We start from the raw sequence: 27,979 nt of genomic DNA on the forward strand, positions 1-27,979 counted from the left end.
ACTTCTCTAAGCTCACATTAATCTTGAACAGTGTGATTTCTAAAATAACACCAATTTTTTTCCCTCCAATGTCTCACAAAGACCCGTTGAGTCTCGCTGAGGTTTCTTTTCCCACTCTTTTCCTCAGCCTGTTAACTTTGGAGCAGAGGACAGGAAGAGGTTTGGGGATGAAGTAAAGTCAACGTCTATTACTATTTTGAAGTCATTTTGACCAAAGTTGATACCTGTGTTGAGTACTCTTGATCACCTTTTACAATCACTTCATAACTTTTCACCAAGATATTAATCATCCAGGTATCATGTTGGACGAAAGAACCTTCTTTTGATTCCTTAGCCTCAAGTTTAAATGGTTTGGTCGAACGGATGTGAGGGGGACCTGACTTCCTCACCCTGACAATGGACATTAGTGTTAACAGTGTTATCACAGAGCTGAAGATAAAGACTGCAGCTCAGATGGACCTTAAGTGAACGAGGGGCAGCTGCACTCACGTCCACAGAATGTCTGCAGCTGGTAAAAGAGGCTGGTGAGATAGAGGCTAAAACAACACTGTAGAAGGAGCCACACGGCAGCATTTACAATTCTATGTATTTTTCAATGAGCACAGCAGAATTCAAATAAAGATCAACAGCAACACATGGAAATGGAAAGTTCAGAAGCCGTTATCCCAAACCCCAGACTCCCAAGTCGACTTTCTGTCCCGAGAATCAAACATCTTTAAAGAATGGTTAGAATTGTTACACTGAGTATTCTTATTCAATCACAATGATAGAATAGCAACAATGTTTAGGACTGTGGAATGGGTTTGGCTTAGAGAAAAACTAGGTTATAACGGATTATAACCAAATATTTTAAAAGGCTTAATTTCCTTGACTAAAATCATTTGATGTTTTAATGATTTATATTGAGGTCATATACAGTAAAAACACTAGTAAATACATCATAACATAAATGAAAACACACTTAAAAGCATGTTTGTCTTATGTGTCATGGCCTTTTAAAGTATATATTTTAACTGTGTATCGTTTTTTGATTTTAAAGCGCTTAGTGACCCTGGCCTAGAAAGGCGCTTTACAAATAACTATCACTTACTTACTTACTTACTTACATATCATCACTTGTGAGGTCAGGTATTGTAATGTGTTATGAGAGAGAGAGAGCCTGACATCAACCCTGCAAACCTACTTTTACTTTTATACTGTTAGGACACTTCATCCCTGGTTTTCTGGTTGTCCTGCCGAGTGTGTCTGCCAACAAAAACTTGCATCTAGAGCTGACTTTCAATAAATTGCAGCAAATGAGCTACTTTGCTTCGCACGAAACCCTGGTCCAGAATCGGGTCGCCTGCAAGACATTCACTAAGGACTTCCACAACATGCTGTAACATCCAAGAATTATCCATGTGGATGTTAACTATGAACAGCAAAAACATATTATAATACCTAAACCTATAAGTGAAGATAAAATGCTGTTTAGTGTGTTATTATTATTGTCATAAAGCAGCGGTCCCAAAACTTTTTCCTGTGAGGGCCACATAGTTTTACCTTCTCTGATGGGGGGCCGGGGTCGGTTGAAACAGTAAAAGTGTGACGATGACAGGGCAGCCTAAACGTAAAAATGTATTGTTTTCAAAATAGGAAATCAATAATACTATTTATGAAATAAAAAATTATCAATTAACCCTCTCAGGATTCTTCACAGAAAAAATATATAATTTTAGGTCCTAAAATACTGGTATCTTTCAAACCAGGGCCTTCTTAGAGAGAAAATTAATGTAGATAGGTGTAAAATATAGCAACAAAAAACTTCAATGTAGCTACTCTGAAAAGCCACTCCAATATTTTTGTCACACACTTTATATACGAAAAAAAATGGGTTGTAGTTTCGGGACTGTTATAAATCATTATGATGTTTAAAACTGCAGTTAGACAGTAACAAAAACATATACCTGTATAATGAGATATAGGGTGAAACTGGACAAGACTAAAAACTTCAACAGATGACATCTAAAATGACCGCCTGGGACTAAAACCTGACTAAAAAACTGAAAGAAATAATCGAGTAGCATTTCAGCATCTATCTTATTAGCATTGAATTTAGAAGATTTTGTCAAGAAAAGAGTATCGATCCAACCTGCGGGGCTTCTCATCTATTTGCACTTCACAACTCATAAGAGCCTTGAAAGTGAGAGACCCAGGCCAACATGTATCTAAAATGTGTCCGTCTCAGACTCTACCCCCCGAGGAGCAGAGTGCTGCCGTGGCTCATTGGCACCGTGGACAATGTGTGTGTTGTTTGGAAGAGCTGGCTGGCTGTCCGCACACAGACAAGTCAATCTGGGGCCAGTGCTGGAACATTTCCTCTCCCCTTCATATATGTCGGCTCGGTCTCCATTTGTTTGCTCTCATTCATTTCTTCTAAAGTATTTATCTTGTGAGGGTTGATCCCCGTTTCCCAGTATTCCCGTTTAATGCCCCTCTGTGCCTCCACAAGTGTGTGTCTGGAGGAGAGGAGGCCTTTTCAGGGAGCTGACTCGCAGCAGATTGAGACATCAAGCGTCTGCTCTGTTATAAATTAGCCATTCTTCTCAGGGGCTAATTGGAAATCTAAATGTTTTTCACGAGGAGGGAGAGAAGAGCTTGGATGGAACACTGTCTGCCTGGGAGCGTAAAATCGGACTCTTTTCTCTTCATAATTTAGTGGAAATATAGACGTGAGGGTACAATTAACTTAAAAAAAACACAAACATGTTGATCACCATCTCAGCAAAATGTAGCAAAAAAATACCCAAATCAAGGAGAAACAAATATCCATGTATCAGGCAAAAAAGAAAAGAAAAATGTGTCTTGATAAGCATTAATCAGATGAGAATATTTAATCAAATAACTCTGGTAGTAATTGACTTATTTGTCAAATGTTGTAATTAACTTGTCTCGCTCGAGATTTAGATATTCAAGTAGAGGAAGAAGGTGTTTTTTGACTGAATAAGCAACTAAAATACAAAAGATTAAAGTTACGGGTGGGATTAATAACTCTTCCTCCACTATTTTGCAGGAGTGATTATACTTGAGAGGGTGATGGGAACTATGCACACTAATTGGAATTATGTATCCTTCCACCATCAACCCGATAGAGAAACTAGTCTCTCAATCCTGAACACGGATGGATGACATCCAGATGATGCTCGATAACCAGATTGAGACTAAAATCATGAGGAGCGCTCCCTTCATCAAGCCTTTTAAACAGACTTCTGAACTAGTCAAAAAAAAAATTGAAGTTCATCTGTATACCAAACATAATTTCTCATTTGGTCTGCCATGAGGTAAACACAAAATCTTATCTTGCTGAATCAATTCTCTGTGAAATATTATGTATTGTCGACCCATATTTAAATAATTACCAGTAATGTTTAGACCTCACACAGCACTTAAAAAGATGACGACCAAACTTCTGTAACTTATTTACCAATTAACTCACAAAAACCAGCAGGATTGAGGATCGTTTTTTTTATCTGTAAATGTAATAAAACACATTTAATTTGCATGAACCAATATTGTATATTTTGAATACTAAAAGTCAAAGTGTTGTAGATTTGTTCGTTGTAGGTTCTTTTGATGTAGTGGACGCTGGCCCGCGCACAGTTCTGGGCGGTACTCCCTGTTGTTGGGGGTGAGTTGGAGGTGCTGGGAAAAAGCGCTCTGCATTCACAGTTAATGAAGCCTTGTGAGTAACCGTGGAGAGTCTGCGTCTTAACTGATGAGCCTGAAGACAATTTCCCAGATCTTCTGCCACATGGCGACACCCACCACGCTAAAGACCTACTGCCACGTTGAGAGCAAACCCCACAAAGCCACAGAAGATTTAGCTTGGGCTATGAAAACAAATCTAAATACTGTGAATTGAGTTTTGTCTCTTTCTTCTTAATTGGCAGCAGCAGGTTTTAGCCTTTTTTCTTCTCATGACAATATGAATAAATGCAACAAGTTTCTGATCCCAGCCATTCAGACGATGACTGTTTATTTATCTATTTCAACTACACCCGAGGGAACAAAAGGCACGCAGAATAGCCCTTGACAGCCATGTCGAATATCTCTTTCTGCCAAATTTAGCTGTTTTCTCTCGCTGCTGTCACTTGATGTCTTTATGCGAGGCTGAGAGTTCACCACCATGAAAAGGTTGGGGGGGGGGTTAGCTGAGTTAGTGACCCCCACAGGAGGGGAGTATTAAAAGTAAAAAAAAGGAGGAGAGCCGGGGATGGAAGAAGTAGAAGGCGGTAGTTAACTGGAAGGGGGGGTGAGGGCACCCCTGCCGTGTTGGAGGCATCTCGGCTGGCACTCCACATCTTGGCTTCAGACGGCTTTTGTCAAAGAGGGGAAAAGAGGGTCTCTTCTTCACTTGGGCATTGGACAATAGACGTTTTGTCAGTAAGGGAGGGGGTGTCAACAGGGGAGTACGGAGTGATGCTGAAAGAGGAATAAAGCCAAGGACCCATCTTCACAAGGGGTGGGGTGGTGTTGGTGGGCAGCTCTTTGGGGCCCGGGCAGATGTTGAAACAAGGATGATTTATTAGCCTTAGTGTCCTTGGTGGCACTTGGCCATCATCCCAGATTCAGAAAAGCTGGGGGCGGGGGGACTGTATAAGAGACATCTTAATTCCTTCTATGGGCATGGGGTGCTTCTTGCACTCTGACCGTCATGGTATTTTGCCCAATTCACTGGAAGAAAAATAACGTGGTTGGGAGTCCCGTGCAATACCATGTCCCCCAGCATCCCTCTCAATATTATCAAACCCCCCCCATACATAGACACACCGCCTGAGTGCTGCCTATTCCGTCCCAATTCCTGAATTATATAAAACAACAAATTAAAAAATTAACATTCCCAACGGCTCTCAGTACTGGGCAGCAAAAGGTTCGAACTTGCCAAGAGGCGCATGAGGCGGCAAACAGGTTTGTGTGTCGGCGTGTGTGGTCCCCCCAGGAGTTGTTGGTTGCTAAATAGTATCATATTGTTAAAAGATAAGGAAAGTCTTGTTATTACTCATGGCAACAGGTGAAATGTTTTGTGCTTTTTACCAACTCAAAATATGAACTTCAGTTAAACCATTAGCATAACAAAATACTCTAAAATGTCATCTTTCAACACAAAGAAGTGGCATTCTAGGCAGTTGCAACTTTTTTTGTCTCCATTTTTAAGTCTCATCTCATTATATTTAGCGCTTTTTGATTTAGACCTCTTTCCAAAGTTACACACCAACATCCTTGTCTTTACAAAAGCCTCAGTTCAATCGGGACAGGTCTTTCGCCCCTTGTTGTACTGTAATTAGACGGTGTCACATGTTCCAAGTCACAGCACCTTATCCCGTCATGCCACCCAAGTAGACTCTCAAGTCCATCTATGTGTGTGTCAAAAGTCACTGAACCTAAATTGAGGAGAAATAGAGCACATTCCTTGCTGCAAACCTTGCTTAACTCTTTTTTCTAAATCAGTGCCCCTTTTGTGCAATTACCATCTAAACCCTTGAGTGGAGAAAAAAGGTTGTGATTTAGCACTTTTTAAAAGAAAATAGTACAAATTGTTTGAAGAAGTTCAAATTTGTAGAGAAACCATAACTCTAACTCGAAAATATTCTATTATATCTGAATTAATTAATAATGTCCCACTAGCTCAGGTTTAGACCCGTCAACAAATATTAAATACGGTATGAGATAAGTTAACAAAGGTTGCCAGTATTCTAGGCACTCACGTGTAAAACCATAATCCAACTTATCCATACTTAAGTTTTGGGTATAAGATCATGCCCCAAATGAAGGAGTTTAAGTATGTTGTGGTCCTGTTCACAAGTGAGGGAAGAACTTACAGGACGATTTGGGGGGTGCCTCAACAGTACGCTGTACCGATCTGTGGTGGTAAAAAAGAGAGTTAAGCCAAAGGGCAAAGCTCTCAACACACAACTTGATCTAAGAAGTAACTGAAAAAACGAAGTAGCAGGTACAAGTGAGCAGGAGTTTTCCCTGCAGGTTAGTTGGCTGGGTTTTTCCTCAAAGATGGCATGGACATCTGGTATAGGCTTGGAGTAGAGAAGAGTCCGATGAGGTGACTTGGACATATGATGAGGATGCCTCACTTGTGAGATGTTCAGGACATGTCCCACCAGGAGGCAGCCAAGAGGGAGGCTCACAGGAGATATTGATTGCAACTTTAATTTACTGCACATTGTTCATTCTTGACTTCTTTCCCTCCATTGCCCAATTCATGCTGCATCCTGAATTTCAACATATCTGCCGCCTGGTGGCTGAAGTCTCCTTGGGAGTGATGTGTGACACGTTCGTGGATGAAAAAGTCTCATTGTCTTTGTGATGAGTAGATTGACATGCCAGTGTATGTGCATGTGAAGACAAAAGCGAGATGGTCTGTAGTGTGAGAGCTTTTGTCCTAAATGAAAGTGGAGGTCATCGATCATCCAGAGAGAACATCTAAGGACAGAGGTTGTGGGGTTCATTCCCCATCTCCCTGTGTCTCCTCTATTCTCTCAGGTCATGGCGCCTGACCAGTGACTGCCGTCTTCTTCTTGCTTGGACTGAGTGTCCTCATTCACAAATCCCCTGACTGCAGGGCCTTTTGTAAACTTTTCCTCTGCTCATTAGTACAACAAATGCATACAGATATACAGATGCAACTGCCAGAGACAAAGGAGTTCTAGGCATGGGACCCTCACACAATTACTGCAAGACAATCTACTTCTGTGTAAACAAGCAGCGTGGCGGGTAGCTCATGAAAGTAGAGCTCTCATTATTCAATGTAAACACACAAAGCTAAGCGTTTCAACAAGGAAGCTTGCTTGAGCTTGTTTATTGTGTTTGTCATGAAAGCAAAGGTGCTCACAGAGGTCTGTATCCTCCACCAAGTTTATGGAGGTGTTTAGGAGTCCTCGGGTCTTGTTCAAGGGTGAGTGCAGAAAATGGAAAGCTGAGTATGTGTTATTGACCATTCTCTATTATGTTAAAGACGTTTGACTCTAGAAAACAAGCTACATGTGTAAATAATTATGTGCAAATGTCCGCATCACGATTCTTAAGTAATGTATATCCACCTGGCTCTCACCCCCTCTAACTCTTGCACATTCCTCTCGGCAACTTTTGTGGCATTCACTGAATCTGGATCAGCAAAAAAACAACGATATATTAGGTTCTGGAGGACGTGATGAAATGATTTCTGTCCCACAGAGACATGTCTTGATAGGAAGAGAGGCAGCCAGAGGTCAATGACAAACATGGGACAATGACTGTGTGTGAGCAGAGTGGGAAGATGGTCCGCAGGCACAAAGACTGGCATACATACGCCTCGACCCCCCGTGACTTCTCCGTCCAAACTTTTTTACTTCTCAATGGCCTGTTTTCTACAGTGTCTCCCATGAATTATGGAAACGGCCATGGCATCCCTTTCTATCGCGGCCGGAGAAAGGGGAAGCAGAAGCTAGAGAACTGCCTCCTCCTCGCTTCTCTTTTTCCGCCCTTGCTTGTGCTGCCTCCCAACCTTTCATGTTGGCAGTGTGGGTTTCATGAGAAAAAGACGGTGGTAGCCACTGGGTTGGTGGAGGGGGAGGGTCAAAGCACAATGACATATAAGAGGAACTGAGGAGGCAGGCTGGGGAAGAATGCCTGCGTTGTTGTTGGACAGCTTGACATTGATTAATGAGACGGAGAGTGAGAAAATTAAAGAGTTGCACTGGTATAGTGGGGATAGGAAGAAAGAAAAAAATCGGAGAGGTCTGTACTCTCAAAGGAGCAGGAGACTCCGGAAGAGCCTTGGGCCGCAGCGCCGACCAAGAAAAAAGTGGAGCTGCAGCCCGATCCTCTCGGCCCGAGCGTTTATATATGTGCTGCTATTTTGACTATTTTGCCTGTGGCGAGTGTCTTTTTCCTTTCACACAAAACATGTGGGCGCAAAGTTTTACTTGTCTCATCAATCCTCATCTGTCAAACTGCACCAAAAAGCCTGTCAACATTATCACCGTCATCATGTGCGCTTGCTTTGTTGATTTGACACTCTTTTAAGAAGCTCAGCTGCTGAATAAATAATAGAAAAAAGTGGAGGACATTTTCATCGTACCATATTTTTTTTCAAAACATAAATTATAGCTGATTTTTTAACTGAAATGGAATTTGAAACTCACAATTTCATACAACTTTATACTTATATGAACATGCCGTTTTACTTTTTTATCATTAAGTTAGATCTGTATTGATGAAAGTAAAGTTGTTGGGTCATTTTGATGCAGTCATTGTTCTTTCCTTCTAAGATGGTCAGTACTTTTACAAAACTAGTAATCCTATTTCTAAGAGGCATAAACTAATAATGTTATTGGGCTTTAGTTGTGTTTATATATCTATTTAAACAACCCACATAAGTCCAAAAAGAGTAACAGTTTGGTTAGATTTTCTTTAAAGATTCTAATATGAATTTAAGCTAACTATCTTTCACACTATCTTTGTGAAAACACAAAAAAGTGTGAAATTGTGCGTTGAAACAAAGCTTCACATTACAAAAGCAGTTATAGTCTTCTTTATAACATTGTAATAGTCCAATTTATTACTTTGAAAAAAATTGTGACAGGGAAAGGAAACTCCTTTTGGGTAAATCCCAACGTCACAAACATTTCCAAACCTTCCTACCACAGGCCTGTTTGCGATCTGTGACCAGGATATCGTCGACTTCTTTCCATCACACCCTTGGGTTTCTGACCTCAAAGCGGCCACTGCAACTGAAACACACACATATGTGGCGAGTGTGTGTTTTTAGACTGTGAGTTCACTCCACTGACCATTTGTAATACATGACCTTGCTGCACTCTTTCTGCCCTAATTATGCGAGCACACACTTCCACTTTGCATACTTGTACTTCTTTCCTCTCAACTCTCTTGAGGTCAGTTCTAATCAACCACCCTTTGCTCGTACACACACCGTTCTCACCAGCGGTCCGTAAAGACACCCATCTTCCATGTCCAAGGACTGCTATTAAAGCAATCAGAAGCCTTATCAGCCAGGTCAAGAGCAAGGTGTTCACATGGGGATGCTGATTCAAATTATGCAAACGAGAGAAAGAACTAGTAATCTGCTGAAGCTGTGAGAAAGAAAATGCAACCATTGGAACAAAAGAAAATGTACTCAACGTCGAGATGAACAGGAATGGACGTCTAAAGTCAAACGTGTTCACATGAAGATTTTATAAAGCATTAAAAGCATTAATTGAATAGATGGACCACACACAGTCTGGTGCTGCTCTAACTTTACAATGTATGTGTGTGTGTTTCTATGTGTGTGTGTGTGTGTGTGTGTGTGTGTCTGAATGAATATGTGTCCATGAGATCAGCTTTCCCTCCTGCCCATTCAGTGTCTAGTGGATCAAGATACTGAGACAAGAGCAGGGAGAGGAAAGAGAATTAGCTGGCAATAAGATTGGACTCTCTGTGTAGGTGTGTGTGTATGACAGTGAGAGAAGCGGTCGCTCCGTGAATAGAGATGGTCAACATGGTAACCGATAGCGGAGCAGAGTAGGGACAGTAAAGGAGTGTGTGAGAACATTTGCAAAGTGTGCCTGTTCTCAAAGTCCATTCAGGCTAATCATATTCATCCAATTGACCACACATTGGTCCCAAAGATTAAAGGTATAATGGACTCCTGGCAAATGGGAAATGACCATAGACTGGGAGTTCAGAAATTGAAGTTCTACTTCCCTGAATGAGGACATGAAGAAGATAGGTGTGATCGTTGCTGGGAAAAGCAACAAGAAAAAGAAAGGATGGTGAAAATTGCACTGACAAGTCTATATTTTCTTTCCTCTTTTCCTACAGAATTGTGATATTTGTACACATATTTAGTGTTCCATTTTATATTTGTATAGCATTATATTCTAATTACATTCTAAATTAACTTTTTTTGGCATCACAATACAAATGGAAACAAAACAAATGGAAAATAACTGTCAAATATCTGCTTACCATTTAAGTAGAAAATATCAGAATTTTTAACCTGCAGCCCATAATTACCCTGTTGTCCACACACTGTACATCATTGTGTGTATGTCTTGAGCCTGCTGAGGTCGATCTACCCTGCGGTGAACATAATCATGGCCCTGTCGCCCGCAGGTTAAAGGCTCACTGCTGGGTCTTGTGGCACTAATGCACTGCCAAACTATAGGGGTCACATTAGTCATGCCTACAGCATGTATTACAGTGGAGAAGAGTCTGGTCCCCCCATTAAAAGCCACCAACGGGGAAACTGGTTGTACCTGTGATGGTCTTAAAGAGTCACTTAATGATTGCTATAGCAGGGAAAGAGAGAACACATAAAGCAAAACTGATTTTTTCTAAAGGCCAAAGACTGAGTATGATGCTATAAACTTCACATAAGGGGTTTTACTCTTAGGTTTGAAAATCTGATTGCCTTCTGTTAGTCTATTTCAAATTTGATTATCAGAATATGCAGAAGAGAGTGAAAAGGGCAGTCAAGATTGAAGAGGACAAGTCCAAACTCCTTTGTTCCCATGAGTCTATCGGCAAGGTCAAGTGCACAGCAAATAGGTTAACGCCTCCTTTGAGTCGGGGGCCATATGTTGTAAGTAAGCAGCATGATTAATTAGAAATCTGGGCTGATATTGGGTCTAATTGACTGCATAAGCGCCACTTTGAACAACGACTAACTGGTCCTTTGCATTGGTGATGACTTAAGTTACTAGCCACGCTGACATAGTAGCTGTTGTGATAAGCAAGATTATTTTCATGTGGATGGACTGCAGACTAAACTATTTCGTCAGTTCTACGTCTTTAATAATTCAACCAATTCAGAGTAAGGGATAAAGCGATGTCTTTAATTGCTGCCCAATAAACCAGAAAAGTTTTACCTACGGTGGCAGTAACAAATGACCTCATTACATAAACACCTTAAATTAATGTTGTCACTCTTACTACAAACAAAACACACAAACAGAAGATATTAATTTACAAAAGACAACCAGACAACAACGTCACTAAGTCACCAATAAAAAGCTTGTCTTCCTTATATTTATAATTATATTGACCACAATCAAAGCGAATACTTGGAAATAATTTAAAGACAAGTTCACATGAGGGTGTCACCAGAGGAAGTTTGGTCCATTTGTGAGGCATTCTTGAGGCTTCCTCTTGGTGTCTATTCCAGCAGCAGAGATGAGAAGAGGGTAAGTGAGCCATGTGGAGGAAGCCAGAAGGAGAGTGGTGATCTGTAAGATGATATCCTGCTACCTTCCTTGACCCTCCTGTAGAGCCACTCTCTTACCTGGACATGATGGGAGGTATTAAGTGGCCCACTGTCCCGCTAGGTTGAGTTGCTGATCCACTAGCTGCACAGGAAAGGCAACCCCAACTACCATCTTCACTTCAGTAGGAGCGTTTGTTTTGATTTGTGTCCTCTCTTTCACACAGACAAACCTGAGAGGCCCAATCTATCTGGGATAGAGCGAGGGGAAATAGGGCACCTTGCCACTTGAACACTAGAACTTTAAGCTAGCAACGGTTCGCCGACTCTGTGCCCATGTCTTCCTATGACTGTAACGCAACTCTGGCCGTACAAAAGTTTTCCATTGACGACATGAACAGTTGTACCGATCATCATTTCTGTTAAAGACTACCTCTATGACTCCTGAAAACAAGACAAACAAATTGCTCATTCTCAACCAATAGTCTTTCGACAAAGGGAAAAAAGACACCCAATATCCAAAATCCCTCTCTCAGGGCCATCATGTGAAGAATTCCCTCCTCCTTCTATGCCCTCAATCCCTCCCTCCTTTCCTCTTCTCTTCTTTTCTTTTTTAATCAAGCCGTCTGGGGTTGTCAGGTCTTTTGAGACGAGGACTCCCAGCCATGTGAAAAGTTAATCCCTTGTGGGCCTTCTTCTCCGTAGCGCTCATCTCCCTGGGAACACTGGCCGTGGCTCGTATGCAGGTGGTGGTGGGTGGCTGGAGGAGGCGGAAAGGGGTGTACAAGGGATGAAGGATGGGATGAACACAAGACCACCCGAATCATGGGATTGAATGAATCCAGAAACTCTGTGTGTGATATCTTCATCTATACACATAGCCTTGAAAGCCCCCATTTCTGACACCATTGAAACTACAGTATTGTCTCATTTCAGCTCGGCCACCACCCAACTTCAAGACTTTTTGATGAGGCTCCCTACCTGACCGACAGACGGCTGGAATGAAGCACGGAGAGGATTTGCCGAATGAAGGGCTAGTTAAGTGGCTTTTGGAGGATGACAGTGGCTCACAAAAGAAAGGGTTCTCCTTTTGCTTTGTGTCCCAAACTTCCTCTACACAGCAATGACCCCCACCTCATCCACTTGGCTTTAACCATTGTCCCCTAGTCATTTCACTTTGCCTCTGAGCAGCAACCCTAACAGACTCTTTGTAGGCGACAGAGCAAGGACATCATTTGGGAGATAAACAGAGCATTAAAAATACAAATTATTTCCAGCTTCAAAAATGTAAATTCAAGAGTATGTAAAACCTGTAGGGCTGTCGCTGGTGTGATGAGGACAGGGAAATGCGTACTTAAATGATTTTCTCTGGCCTCCCACTTGGTTCAAAAGAGGCATCGGAAATATAGACAAGCTCAGTCAGCCATGTTAATCATTCCACCCTGTCCATCAAACACTTCTTTGCTTGATGTGCACCAAGCCAACTCGCCATATGAAAGGAAGTGGAAGCAGAAAGAATCTCTGTTGGAGAGGTGGTACCCAGCAAGATTTGGGAGTTTGTAAAGGTCAGCGCGGACTTTGTTCAATCTGAGGGTTTATCTCAGCAACAGCAGGGCCGAACAATAGGGCCACTTGCCGCGCGACAGAAACCCAAGCTGTGGCAGCTAAATTACTTCACTGATAAGCCTGAATTAGAAGCACCAGGACCCCAGAGGCCAGGAAAAGTGGAGGCAAGGAAGAGGGGGCAAAGGAAGAAAAGAATGAAGTGAAGAAATAATGTGTGAGGCAGGAGTGGAAAAATCGAGGAGTCACAACACACAGGATTCTAAACAGGTATACAAGTCATCAAAAAGATTTATCATTGGAGAAAATCAAACAAAAGGCAAAGTAAGTGCTGTTCACAAAATTTAAAAAAAAGGGGACAGTGATACTGGATCCTCTCTAAACCCTAAGGTTGACAATAGCTGGTGACAAATCAGTAGAGTTAAACTGTGGTTTAAAAACATAAAATGAAAAAAATGTCAAAATTTCCTTTTATTTGTTTTTCTAAGTATTTGTGAGAAGTGCTTAGTAGTTCCATGCGTAGCATTAATGAGAGCAGGTGTCTCAAAATCATCTATCCATTCTATCCTGGGTACAAGACTAGGTAGGACAAAGCTGGGCAGTCTTTCAGCACTTTTTTACCGTATGGTTCTGTTTGAATAGTATTTAATTTTTAATATTTTGTGAATTTTTGTTTGTTTTTTTTGTGTGTGTTTTCTTCCTGCTCCTTCTTGGCTATGAAATCAAAACTAAATAAATGATAACATTGGATGTTATGACCTTAGTTAAAACAATTTAGTCACTTGCAAGTATAAAATACTGGTGAAAATAGTTTAAAAAAGGCAGTTACAACCACGGACATAAATGGCTCTTCAATTCATAGATTAGATGTCAGGCATTGCAATACATTTTCTTCATAATCCCATAATTTAATATATTCAATGTAGCAAAAAAGTATTCTAAAAACAGTGGTTATTTTATTTATTCACACACTATAGAATCCTTAAGAAAAACTTGAGAAAACTCTTCAATCAGTGCAGGCGACACATACTGTGTTGAAACATTAGTCCTTCAACGTCATAAAAAATGATTAAAACTCTAAGCCATGTGTTTCTGCTTCCTCCTGGGCTCAAGTGCTTATGGATTAAGGTCTTTATTACCACGGAGGAACACTTAGGTGGTACCAAAATTAAGTATTCCTGCTGGTGTAGCAGTGTTGTGCATGGAAAATGCTAATCACAACAGCTTTGAAGGTCCATAAATAGGTCACAGCGTTCTGCGTCTGTTAAGCTGCTCGGGGTAGTGAGATTTTAAGTTAAAGAGCAGTGAAGGTAAGAAAATTAAGGCTCGATAAACAGTAATGTGGTGATGAAAGTGTCATGCTTGGTTCGGTTGAAGTGACATGTGGCTCAAAATGATGTTTATTCAGAGACAAATAGGCAGATGAGGAGCGACGTTGTTCTCTCAGGCTCATAGCGATAAATTAAGGGGTTTAACTAGATACACAGTGGACAGCAGCTAACTGTGAGCCAGTGATGGACCAGCGGTGTGAGTGGCTAAAATGGAAGTTTAAGGTCGATCGCATCAGAGGAACTGTGTTAAATAAAGGATGGCATTGTGGAAGACATGCGTGAGGAGACCAGTAGGGTTATTGAGGAAAACAAGAGCCTCCATTGAGAAGGCCGGGCTGGAATGGTTAAGGTCTGAAACCAATGACCGAGTAATAACAGCACAGATCCCTATGACAATATTTATCAAGCTCCTCTCTCTTCAGAGAATGATGACTTTGCCCAATGTACTCGGGAGGCTGCGCACCTTTCATCTGCTCCTTGCATATTAGTTTAATAACTAATTAACAGATGCTGGTAATGAACAAACGATAAGGCATCAGACTTCTAATCAGATCTGACGTTTAATTTGCTGCACTGCTTCCTCGTTGTTAATTATCACCTTCATTGAGAAATAACTGACAATCCTTTGAGGACAGAACAGCTTCTTTAAGAAAAAAAAGAATGTGTTTCTCTGGGCGATGGTGACCATATGTTTGATATTAGATGGAATCTGTTCCACTGGAGTGCTCCGAAAGCTGGGAAAATTGGATTAAATTGGCTAATGGCATGTTTAAAACCTACATAAAATGAAGGCGAATGGAAGATATTACCGCACCCATGCCCAGGACTTGTGGTGTTACGCTCTCTCTGGTGTTTTTGCACCATGTGTAAACTTGGGGTTTTCTGTCAGAGTCAAATAATTATGACGGAAAACCACACAGTGTTGGTCAATACTGTTATTAGAAACCACAGATATCCCTGTCATTACAGCGTGGGACATGGAATACTCCTCCCAAAAATAAATCCTCTATCAAAAGGTGTTAAAAATGTTGTCACAGAAGTATTTTAAGGTTATAAGCTCATATATCCATTAATGCCATTATAACCTTGATTGAAGCCTATTGTCCTCCTTTTGTGGTCATTAATAAAGGTGTTTTATGAAGAACTCGTCTTTGCAACTGGAGATACAGTGAATTCATGAGTATTTAGGATTGCTGGTATCTCTTAATTCAGTGAAAGTGACTCTTCCAGTCTGGAATAAGGTTCCTGCTGTGTCAATAGGACGGAAAGATACTCAAAGCTGAGCTCATCAGATCATGCTTCTGTTTTAATTCTGAAAAAAATATCTGAACAGTGTGTCATCCCAGCACACACTGGTGTCACAACTGCCTCACAGCAAGACCATTTCAGGTTTGCTTTTAACTCGAGGCAACCTGTGGCCTTTCTGTGTGGAGTTATATACTCTCTGTGTGCTTATGTAGTCTAACTCCAGGTACTCTGGTTTCCTCCCAAAGTTAAAAATACTACAGGTGAATTGAGTACTCCAAATTGTTTATGTGTGTGAGAGTGGTTGTGCGTCTGTGTGATTTGGGGTGTCCCCTGCCTTGTGCCCCAAGCAGCTGGAATAGACTTAATGCGACCCTGCCAAAGGAATTAGTGGTAGGAGTTCCCAAAATGTTATACACTGCCGACCAGTTTAATGTAGTCAAAAGATAAACAAGTGTATTCCTTTTTCTAGTTTACAGTTGGGGTGATTGGCAACAATCTGTCGATACGATATGTATCACAATACAGGGGCAACAGCTTCAACCAGCCGTCAGCCAACCACTAGGGGGCCACCACATGGTTCTTCCTACAAAAAAACCTCTTAAATAAATGGCTGAGTAGCAGAGAGTTGCAACAGGGACTATTGTTTTGAAACAAAAATATGTCCCTACATTACAAACAACACAAAAATGATCAAACGCCAAAAGCATTTGCATGTAAATTATAAATAACTATGGTAAACAAAAATAATATGATTGAAAAACAAAAGTTAAAAAGATTAAAATTAAACAACATTTTAAAAGAAAGTATGATATCTGATCTTATTATTATTTTCTTGTATGCTTTTCTAAAACGGTTATAGGCTTATTTTCTCAGAAAAACTTGACCAAAACCAGTGTTTTTAACTTGTCACAGGGTAATGGTACTTTAAAGAAAACAATCTTTTTTGTAAATAAAACCATTTCATACATTAATAATACATTCAACTCAAATAATTTACCTATTTTGGCTTTCTGTTTGGCCCGGTAGCAAATATTGTTACCTAGTCCTAAATAAATAATTTAATTCAGGAGTAAGAAAACGGAGGGCGAATGAGATTGATTATTAGTGCAGCTTCTTCAGATATCGTAGTGGAGAAAGAATAGAACCAAAAAACAAAGTCACAAAAATAAGAAGTAGAAAATCGACAGGTATAATCTGGATTATATTATTAGTCCCTCAAGAGGCTAGTTCTAATGAAACATTAACAACTTTTCATTAATAAAATAGAATGAGTCACTGTAGCTTCAGTCCACCAAATAAAACAAAATAAGACCAGGTTGCTGCGCCATGAGTAACGTATAAGGATATCTGATAGAACAAGAACATGGCCTCTACGCCCTTCCAAATACAAAAGGCAAGCAAACACTTCCAGAGGCGAGAGGTAGGTCAGGACAGATAAGTGTCAGGGTGCGCCAGGACTTCTCTGCTCTGGCATTTGAAGACAAGAACGCAAACTGACCTCAGCGATTGGGTCGAGAACAAAAGAAACAGCCCGTCACACTGACAGGCCAACTGTCAATGAAAAGATTTAGTGCGAGACGAAGGGCGAGGGAGTGCGTTCGCTGTTGCTGGATGGGTATATGTCACGTAGGAGCTGGTGACATCAGAGTGGCCGCCAGACAACCAGGCCTATCACTGAGTCAATAACTGGGTACACAGTGAAGCCTGCATACTTCTCTTTCTGCACAATGCAGGATGAATGATACTGATATGGAAAATCACCCCAGCGAGATTAGACAAAAGAACAGACAAGAAAAAAGAAGTTCACCAACAAAGAGTTTTAAAAGTTGGAACTTGACTGGGGAATGCGCTTGGCTTGAATAAAAGTAGCCTCTTTTCAAAATAATAGCTATACTTTTTTTTTGGAACATATATGAACGTAACCCATGGAAAGCTTTGTTTACATGCTAATTTGTTTTTTTAGCCTGTTGTGGCGTGACTCATAGGGAAATAGAAGGCTTAATATTGTTATTATTGTATATTAAATTTGATTATTCAAACAGATAATACAGCAATTTAGGTATAGTTGCCATTCAAATGATTTTATTAAGATTAATTACAAAAGTAAAGAGATAATTATATTATTTAGGTTTTTTTTAATGGTTTAATAAATAAAATAAATGACTCCACCGCCAAGGGACTTGTTGTTTAAACAAAGTAGGCTTGATTACAGCTGGCTGAAAGTAGGAGCGAAGCCCATTATGCATCCTAATAGGCTTCACTCTTGTAACCTCTCGTTCACAGAGATTTCACGGGGGAGAACTTTCTAAAGTAACGACTTGACTGCATCATGCATCATCAAACACATTAGAGACAGGAGAGTTGGCATTTTACAATAGTTGGGCGTATTTAATTCTTCAAATGTTTTCCTAATTAAAAATATCATAGAAAAAATATATGGGATAGAAAAAAACAACTTAAGTTCAAGATCAACTTTAGAGGGTCTTTCTTCTGGGACTCAAAGGAATCTGATTGGGTCGCTTGTATTGTAGTCAGTGGACAGATGAAAACCCAGAACCATTGTGTTGTGACACGTTTCTGTCAATAGAGAAGTCAGACCAATTCAGGAGATAATAACAGCCTCATGCCGTCTCTCGGAGGACCAACATGTGGTTCCTTTTCCATCCCGAGGGTGCATGAGCTCACACACACACACACTGACAGAGAGAGAGAGACACACACACACACACACACACACTGGAGGCTCTGGTGTTCTATCATGTTGTGCTAAAGGGAGAGCATAATGGTTTTTAAATGGATGACTCTGCGCTGGCCATAGAGAGTCGCTGCAGAAGAGAATAGCCTTGGCCTGAAGCAAGGTGGCTCTTAGATTGAGCTGTCCGTCTCGCTGAAATGAGTCTGAGTTAACACTTCTTCCAGCCTCCAATGCCGCAGGATAGACAATGACACGCCTCCTCATCCTTCTCTCTGTTCAGACGCACAAATCATTCTAAAAAGACGCAACTTTCAGTGAGACACAAATGCAACAACATTAATTATTGCTTTTTTGACTTTACAAGTCATCATTGAAAACTGGTCGAATATAATTTATCACAGGAGATTCCCTTCTCTAGATCAACTTTGGAGAAGAAGGCTTCCAAATAAAAATATGATCAATATTAAATTGAGAATTTGGAGAAGCCGTTGTGTCTCATTTAAAGCTTGAAAGCCATAAAAAGCAGCTTGAAATGTGATATATTAGAGTATGATCTTTCTTAAGAGACCCTTGATGTCTTAAATAATCTGGCGTCAGGATATTTAAAGCTGTGAAATATTTCCTCCAACCTTCTTTTCTCACTCTGATCACTGTTTCTCTCCCACTTGTCTTAACATCTCTCCTCACATGGCCTTACTTCTCTTATGGCCTCTTCTGTCTATTTGTCTAAGAGCAGAGGCAGTAGATGAGGAGAGCCATCGATGGTGAAATGGGGGGGTGTACGGGGCTCCTCGGGGAGTCTGTTGATGATTATCAACAGACCCACTGTTATGACTATCGATGATAAGAGTCTGGGAGAGGATAGCCCCTGAAGGGTTACGGTCCAGAACCAGACAGGATATCTTTAAAAATAATACAGCCTGAGCCAGAGTTGGTGCTCCAGGAGCAGTACAGGCGGGAGCACAGGTCAATCGCTGCCTTTTCTGACAGGACAGTCAAACAAGATGCTGAATCCTTAACCTTTCCCTAACTTTACAAATACTAAAAGTGAATGAAAAGACTCCTTAATATATTTCTTAAATACTGTAGCACAGTGTTTGGCTTCACAAGGAATCTAATTGTAAATAGGCTCATGATGATCTATCTAATCAATCACTTCTTCAACCAGCTGTCAGCCAACCACTAGGGGGCCACCACATGATTCTTCCTACAAAAAAACGTCTTAAATAAACGGCTGAGTAGCAGAGAGTTGCAACAGCAACCACACTGGTCCGAAAATTATTTTGAGAGATAGAGCGAAAAAATTGAACAAAGGAAAGTTGAACTTTATAGTTGGATGGAACATATTTCCAATTGTTTTTTACATTACAAAAATATATGTATTTTAGTATTATTTATGATAAATGTAATTTTAAATTTGCTTTTTGCACTGTTTATGTATAATTTTATTATACTGCATTAGAAAGACGGATAAAATCATGTATAATTGTAGTTAATAATTGTGATTAAATACCAAAGCTGTACATGAAAGCACATTGAGTGTTTATGTGAAAACTAATGTGAAAACCCAACTTTCTTGACTGACTGACGTGTTTCAAATGTTGAAGTCTTCCTCTCCAAGAGGCAGTAAGTCCCTCATCATGACAGTGGTTTGAAGTTTTTACTTCATAAAGTTCTCTCCCATCTGAAATCTCGGCGAAGCCCATTATGACTTCGCTCATTCTCCGGTCAGCTGTAATCATGCCCCGCTTTGTTTAAACTATGAGTCTCAGGAGGCAGAGACTTCTGGGATTGATGACGAGTGGTGACATACATCAATCCTTGACCAAACAGTCGAGTGGGTATTTATTGAGTGGAAGGTTATCTCCAGAAAAACCAAGCGTTTTCAGTGGGTGGGGCTTAAGCTTATTTTCCAAAGTAAATATTTCAATTAAAAGAGTGTTTTGTACAAACAGACACATACTGATGAGAACAGTAGAAGTACAATAGTCATTTAGATCAACACATTAGTTGCACTTTAACTTATGAGGTGCAGAATGGTCAAAATTGTACATCAAACATGGAGACACTTATGCAAGAATTGACATGAGTCCAGTGTTAAATACTTTCTACCAGCATACAACCACACTGAAACAGACTTTCCAGCAATAAAACACCGGCTGCCAATCGGAGGTGAAAAAATAAATAAATGTGTGAATGCATCTTGCTCAACATTAACATGGCCTCTACCCCAACAGCTCTCTTGTAGATCCAGGTTTGCCCTCTGCTCCTCCAACGAGCCCCTTCGAGTCGTGTACTTATAATCACCAACATATTCTCCCACAGGAGAGCAGAGAGGGATGGAGGAGGACCCCCCCCCCCACCGGTCTTTTTTGATTTAATGTGCATATATGATGGTGGCTGAGACCAGCAATAAATAACTCCTCTGCAGCCAGTGACGATATATATTTCTGATGTGAGAGCAAGACGGACCGGGAAGGAGACATCAAGAGCCGTACAAAGTGAGCTTACTGAAGCAACTTTAATATCCTCCAGTGTCATGTTAGAATGAAAATTAATAGTTCAATATGCAGCCATCGAGACAGAGGCCACGGTTCTTCCATTTCCATATCGTGTGGCGTGACCAAATGAGAGTACTCGCTGGAGCTGACGCCCCAGCTAAGCTGATACCTCCGCTAATCAGCCAGATTTTTCCATCTGACATTTGTGGATTTCTGGATTGTGTGCGGCTTTAAGTGTGTGCGCGTGTTTTTGTGTGCGCAATTTAAGATGCAATCCAATCATTGGAGGGGAGGAAAATGGACCGGGCATCTCGTCTGATGATGAGATAGAGGCTGGTGAATGAACAGTGATTGCTGAAAATGTGTGAATGAAGAGCAGCTCGTATTTTCATCAGCACTTCACAGTAACTTCAGGAGCCTTTTCACCTCAAATTCTATTTAGCATCTTCAGCTGAGATGATCTTCTTGATTCCTACAGGCTAGATTACATAACTATGCTGCACTGTTATAAATATCCTTCAATTGAATTGTCAAAACTAAAATAATGTTTAACGTTTTTCGTTTTTTTTCAAGTGCATACAGAATATAAAAGTCTTTATGCTACTTAAAACAGAACTCTTGGTTAACAAAAATGTGTAAAAATTACACAGTGCAGTTTTTTTCTATCAGAGTAGAGCAGGCCTAGACAAAGTGTGAACTGGGGCAAGAGAACCCTTTGACTGTATTTGTGGGCCTCAATCTAGCGATTTTACTTCATAGAAAAACATTTACTAAGCTTGGTTTAAACCTTTGTTATATATTTTTATATAACATTTTTAATTTCTATAATAAGCAATTTTTATTTTTTCAATGTGATAGTTGGGTTGTCAGCCCCTCACAACTGCCGAAGTAAAAATGCGGCCCCTTGAGAAATGTTACTGTCCTTCTCGGGTCTAGAGAGTTGCCCCTTACCATGTTTTGTTGTTTTTTTTTCGTATAAATAATCTTAAAATGTATTTCTAATTACGCAAAAGGCAAACTAAAATTAAAATAGTTAATTATAAGATTGAATACATTATATATCAAGTTTATAATAATAGTGATATATTGATAATAATAATATTGGGGTGTAACTTTTTTTTAATTGTGTGTAGTCTTGCAAAGTATTAACTACAAATTGAAGAAAAACATTTTGTTAAAGAATATTGAATAAACTTTACAAAGAAGAAAAAGAAAAAATACAAAACTATGAAGGTGATTAGACTTGAAAAAATAAATTAATCGATTTTTTGCATATTGACCATTAGGTCAATTTGACACACATCCAACACAGGAGATTGTCTGACGGACTTCGATAACGATTGTAGACCTGACGTAGAAAGATGCATCGAAAGTTCCTACCTCCCATCCGAATGAGCCGTCTTTGCTGCTGGACGCGTGATGAAGTGAGTTGTGGAGCCCGAACCTCTCCCCTGCAGCGATTCTGGTCTTGGCCCATACGCCCAGGCCGGCACCGGGCACAGTGGACTCCCGCAGCTCCAGTTCACCAGGAATTGGAATGTCGTCGGGAATGTAGACGGGTGCTTCGTAAGGCGAGCCTTCCTTGGGTGTGGTGAAGTCCTGGTCATTGCTGCTGCTGTTGCTGTTGTTGTGATGGTGGTGGTGGGCGCTGTAGATGTGGGGGTGCAGCAGGTGGTGGTGGTTGTTGTTGGGGTGCATCGGTGTGGGTGAGGGCAGTGGCGACAGGTTCATGACGCCGTCGTCTGCGTCATCTTCTGGACTGTCAATGCCACCGCCGCCGCATGCTAGACCAGGTATGTCGGCCTCTGCGTCGTACACGCTGTCCACTGGCTCGTTGTCATCTGACGGATCAAGATGGAAAAACATATTTAGACCAAACTGAAGACAGGAAGTATTTTGGTTGGGGATGATGGCCATTTCTTCTTTCTATGCTTATTCACAAACTCGTCTGGAGCTGGGATTGAACTGACAACCTCTCGGTCTTAAGCCAACCACTCCACCAGGCAGTGAACAGGGTCCTTTTAGCACCCTGCTAACCCGCGTCTGCGCAATTCCGGGAAACCCATTATAAAACACTACACGCCGTAAAATCCAGCCTTCATGATTTTGTGCCATCCACTGTTTTTTTTAACAGGCAAAAACGTTTTATGACGACTTTTTCATAATGGTTCAGAAAAGGCGTTCACAATCAAAAGTGTTTCTCGGCTGTTAAACATCTCACTCACTTACTTTTTACTCTCACTGGCACTTGACTCACCAAGAGCAATTTTGACAAGCAGAGACAGCCCTGGAAAATCTATTAAATGGGTTTTAAGAGCCTCCTTGCACCATAATACAGAAATCGCTACATCAGATAATTGAAGAACAATGAGTGAGAAACACTGTTTTAATTTTTACTCTTTAACAGTTCTGTGGGAAACTGAATAGTTAAGTGTTGGTGAGATAATGTAAACTTTCGAGCGATAACTACAGCCACAACTTAAAGCCAATGGGTGGCGTGTTATTTGTGATACAATAACCAGACTAGGAGCGGGATTTCGTTTTCCCTGGCCACTTCAGGAGATTTATAATCTCTCCGTCCTGATTAAGGCAACAAGTTATCAGGAAATACTTATTTTTCATGACTTCACTGTACCGCTTCATCAAAACTACTTTGTTCTCATGTTGAGAACAATGGCCTCAAATCATAGTTTATTTATTTTATTGTTGTTTTTATCAATCTCAACTTGTTCTTTAAAGTAGTTTCAGTGTATTTGTGTTTTTCTTAATACAATTGTTAACTCAAACTAATTACATATTTACTCTATTTACACCATACATGCACAATCATAGAGTTTTTCAATCAAATCAAATAGCTAGTCTACCAATATTGTAAAATGAAATTAAACAATTTTCAGGTGGTCGAACATTTTATAGATAGAAAATGGTCAGAGAGAGGTTAACTTGTTATTATTTATGCCCCCTATTCATAATTTTCTATTTCAATGAGAATAATATTTACTCATACTTAAATTTATATTATTGTTGTGTTATAAGTTAATTTATTTATGTAATCGTATTTAGTCACACATCCTATTTAGTCTTTTGAGAGGCAATAAATATCAAAGTGTAGCAGTTTATTTACTAAAAGACCAAGATTATTTATTCTTTCTAGTTAGTTTGTGTTAAAGACTAATAAATGAATCAAATGTGGGAACTTGTTGCAATACACCTGGAAACACCATGGAATTCCCAGAGAAAATGTTATTCTATGTACGTATATCATTGTATCCTTTCTTCGCGTTATTTACTTTGATCTATTCTCTTTATGTTTGCACTTTGTTCTTTTATTTGATCTTTGTTCCTGTTTTTGTTTTTATGAAACTATTGTCTGTTGTGAACTGGAAACACAAATCACGAAGGAGATCTCGAGAGAGATTAATAATGTCTATCTAATCTTATCTAAATGCTGCAGGACCTTTCTGATGAGAGGAAAGTCTGGACCTCTCTCCTTTTAACTGCTGCCCCCTCAATCTAATCCCAGGTCGGAGAAAGAAAGTTAGAGCATCTGTCTCCTAAAGGGATTCTTGAAAAGCACCATGGACAGATAACGGGTTCCATTAGCTTGTTGTTCTTTCTCTTGCTGGTCTTCACACCATAACTTTCTACTTTTACGGGGGCCACTTATCCTGATTACATCAGGGGTCAATCATTAATTCGCACCTTGGGGGTCCGGGCTGCTGGCTGTGGCTACAATAGGCTGCTTGTTCAGCGGCTGTTATTTCAGTGGAAAACTCTGCGGCAACACCCGTGAGATCCAGAGCCAGGCCACATGAAGGTGATGCATTATTTGATGAATTATAAAAGCTTGAAATCAACATGCTTTGTAGCGCACCAGTTTTTTTTTTCGGGGGCACCCATGACTTGAATGCAAATGATCGCACAAAACCACAGGAGCTGTTACTGCTTTACAAACAAGTGATCAGACGGTGATGTAGACGAAGATGATATCTCGGTGACATTAAAAAGCCAAAATAATTCTCAACATACAGTATATAATGAATAAATAGAGATAACAAATGAACGAAAGACAAATGGGTAATCAACGTTGCCATGGAGAAATAACTTTACACAAAATCAGTGCTTCAATCGAGGGTCTTTCAGTGAGTAAATTGTTTCGTGGTTGCATTTAATCAGACCACTCTAGACTTAAATGGAGGAAGATAGAAATCTGGACTCATTTTCTGCCGTCTGCCTGGACTCACACAAACACATGTGCCTTGTGGCTCGTACACTGAGCCATACTGTCGACGCAATCGGCACAAAAAACAATGACAGTATGCAGGAATTTCAGAAAGGGAAAAAAAAGTCTATGTGTACGATAACGTTTTACTTGCATATACAAATGCAAAAAGTGAAAACCACATGCTCGGCCGGGTGCCAAAAGTCTTGAAAGCCAGGTGTACGGTTCCTTACCGAGGCAGTGCCTATGAAAACAATAAAAGGTGCTTGAAATAGAACTCGTGTGCCAATGATGGACAACATAAAAACACACACACGTCAAACTGTTTCCCTCGCTGCCGCCCGTCCCCGTCTCACACAGTCTGTATCTTTGTCTGGCCTCGAATTGATCTGGTTCACTTCAAAACCAAAGCCAGCCACTGATGAAAAGACAGTATCCAGGGAAAAGGCTTAAACTATGCAAAATTCTGCCCTGGCTCCAAATATGGGGAGAAAAGACGGTCTCATGAAAGAAAGTCAAAAACTGGGGAGTACAAGAATGTGTGGATCATGACAGATATGAAAAATGAGCAGCTGGCTGAGCAATAAATGAGCAAACATTTTGATGTGGGAGAACTGCAGTGCATGTGCGCCAATGCACCTCTGACCTTGGTCGTCACAGAAACAACACATATTCAACATTTGGAGGGAAGGAAAAAAAAAATGGTTTCTTTACATTATGAAGATCAAATATTGTAGTAGCATCTTAAACTATACCCATCTTTAGACAGGAACGATCACAAAACATGGGTGCAGGACCGCATGGGTCTGAGAGGGAGAAGTTGGCAAGAGCGTTCCGGTGAACTTCTTATGAAAACGGATCTGATACACAACCATTATGACTTTTCACTTGCTCAATCCAAGGACGATGAACTACACCCTGGAGATCGAGAGCCAGTATTTAGAACAAAAAGATGGGATGTCAGAACATTAAAAAACATCTCAGGTTTTCAGCCCTACTTGCACGGGACACTGGTCACCTGTGAAAATGTTTTTCATCACATTTCTAATGACCTTTGCTCTGAATTTAACCAAGAGCAAATAATGTTTTTGTTTCTCTTTCTAAAGGAGTAAGAGTGTTTCTTGATTTGATCCCTTTAAATCTCAACCATCTTTTAAAGCTAATTCTGTAATTTCTTCAATTTCTTATTCTTCAATTAAAAATGCTTCCATAACACCTCAAATACAGATAAATAATCCAAAATGCACCTACGAGTCATGGCCATGCTAATTTGTAAGTGTAGCATTGCTAACGGCCATAATCTTGAGTTTGTTACTCTATTCATAAAACACATATTTGTTGTTATTGCTTAAAATCAAGGTTAATGTAATGTGATATTAATATGTTTAACAATGAAATAGCTGACAGAGTTCCGCTCTGCTGTGTTGTTCATATATTGACGTGTTATTTGTGTGGAACAGCCTCAGGGCGTCACAGTCAAAAGTGCTTGTGCGACTGTTTGAGACCCAATAATGCCAGAGGGCCAACAGAAGACAAGAGGAAAGGAAAACCTCTTGCAGCTGAGAGCAGGTGCATGTGTGTGTGTGTGCATGTGGGGTGGCCCTTGGGGTCCCCAGAGGCCCTGACGCCGGGGCTGCTGGAGACATTTTTTTAACAAGAGAGATTAATAGCACGAGACTAGAGCGTGTTCACAACCATGATAAATATTAATAATAATCAATATTGAGTTACATTTGCCAAATTGAGTTGCAAACACCACTCAGGGGATGAAGTAAAAAAAGGGGGGGGGGGGGGTTGAAAGGGAAATAGAAACCGTATTATTGAAGGTGAAATAAAAATGCAGAATGATTAACATACATCTAGTAATAAGCAAAAACCAAGCTTCGGATACATTGCAACATACAATTGACCCACTACACACGGATGATGAGTTTTAAGTTGTTAATGTTAGCACAAGAGCGTGGGTGCTGGAGGGAGAGGATTCTGGTCCAGCATAGTGTGTCAGTGACTTAGTTAGTATACGAGGTGGATGTTGGTTGAAGGGTGAGGGGGTGATGATATTTACCTCTGCCACGAGAAGCAGGCTGCACTCATACATCAGTCTATTACTCGACAGTCTCTTTGCGCTCTGCTCTTCTCTTCTTCTCGCCTGCTCCCTACAGTCATTAGCCAGTGAATTAACGACAATCCAGCATGCTATTAATCACCCTGACAAAAAAGTGTTGCAGAGCGGCGAGGAGGACGGGTGTGGGGTGCGCAAGAGGGAGAGATGGGGCGAGCCAGAGTCAAAAGTAAAAAGGGAAAGACGATGGGAGGGGAAAGATGATGTGAGAGGAACATATGGAAGTAGATTAAAAAACACGTCTGTGAAATAAACTCCGGTCAAAGAGAAATACTGAACAATGATAATAAATCATGCTGACCACTCGCGGTCTTGTGGACTTCTCTGTGCAATCACGGGCTCGCTATGAACCAGAGCGCGGTGTCAAATCATACAGAGCGCTATTTATAAACTAACCGCAGGACGTACAATTACATTTATTTTTAGTTTGGTGTAAAGCGAAATGAATGAATTTCCTTCCAGTTAAGACCGACCTCATGTTGTTTGTCGTGGCCCATACCAAGTGTATACTTTTTGCATTTACGGCCATACTTTGTGGCTTTTGTGGTGTTTGTTTTACACGATTACAGATGCTGGCTTACAAATTTTAACATGTAGCAACATGCTAAACTGCAGATTCCCAAACATGTTTATTTATTATTAAGCACATGGGGTTTAGATGAAGGAAGCGTCGGTAGTTGAGCAACTTGTTGTCATTCATTCCATGTTTACAATGTGGTTGTTTACTTTGTATTCCTGTTTTATATGCAAAGTGTTAAGTAATTTCATGGATGCAAGTACTTGGAAAGAAAGTAGCTAATTGTTCAATAAAAAGGTGTTTAGGGTAAGAAACAGCTGACTCAGTATTTGGGATAAGTCATCCAAAGAATGCAATCAAGGAAGGTGAAGATGAGAGTGCAGTCATAGCAGCAACAGCTTCCATGTTTTATGGTTCAGAGACTCACAAGTTAGTTAATAGAGTAATAGGGAGTTACTTGAACAGACAATACCAATATAATAATTAGGCATATATTGTGGACAAGCAGCTCATGTGAATAGGTTAGAATATAAAGATTGGACGTCAA

At 40.4% G+C, this 27,979-nt stretch overlaps 1 protein-coding gene across 2 annotated transcripts in view; it reads right to left on the reverse strand.

Annotated features, from left to right (window-relative positions):
• Positions 1 to 27,979, reverse strand: part of prdm16 (PR domain containing 16) — a 146,274-nt gene that overhangs the window by 81,058 nt on the left and 37,237 nt on the right. For both annotated transcript variants that reach the window (XM_087782146.1, XM_087782147.1), the window contains exon 2: positions 21,952 to 22,412. In XM_087782146.1, the coding sequence (XP_087638272.1) occupies positions 21,952 to 22,412 (461 nt within the window). The remainder of the gene's footprint in view (positions 1 to 21,951; positions 22,413 to 27,979) is intronic.

This window comes from Callionymus lyra, chromosome 19 (genome assembly GCF_982586985.1).
Source record: "Callionymus lyra chromosome 19, fCalLyr1.hap1.1, whole genome shotgun sequence".
Taxonomy (NCBI): Eukaryota; Metazoa; Chordata; class Actinopteri; order Syngnathiformes; family Callionymidae; genus Callionymus; species Callionymus lyra.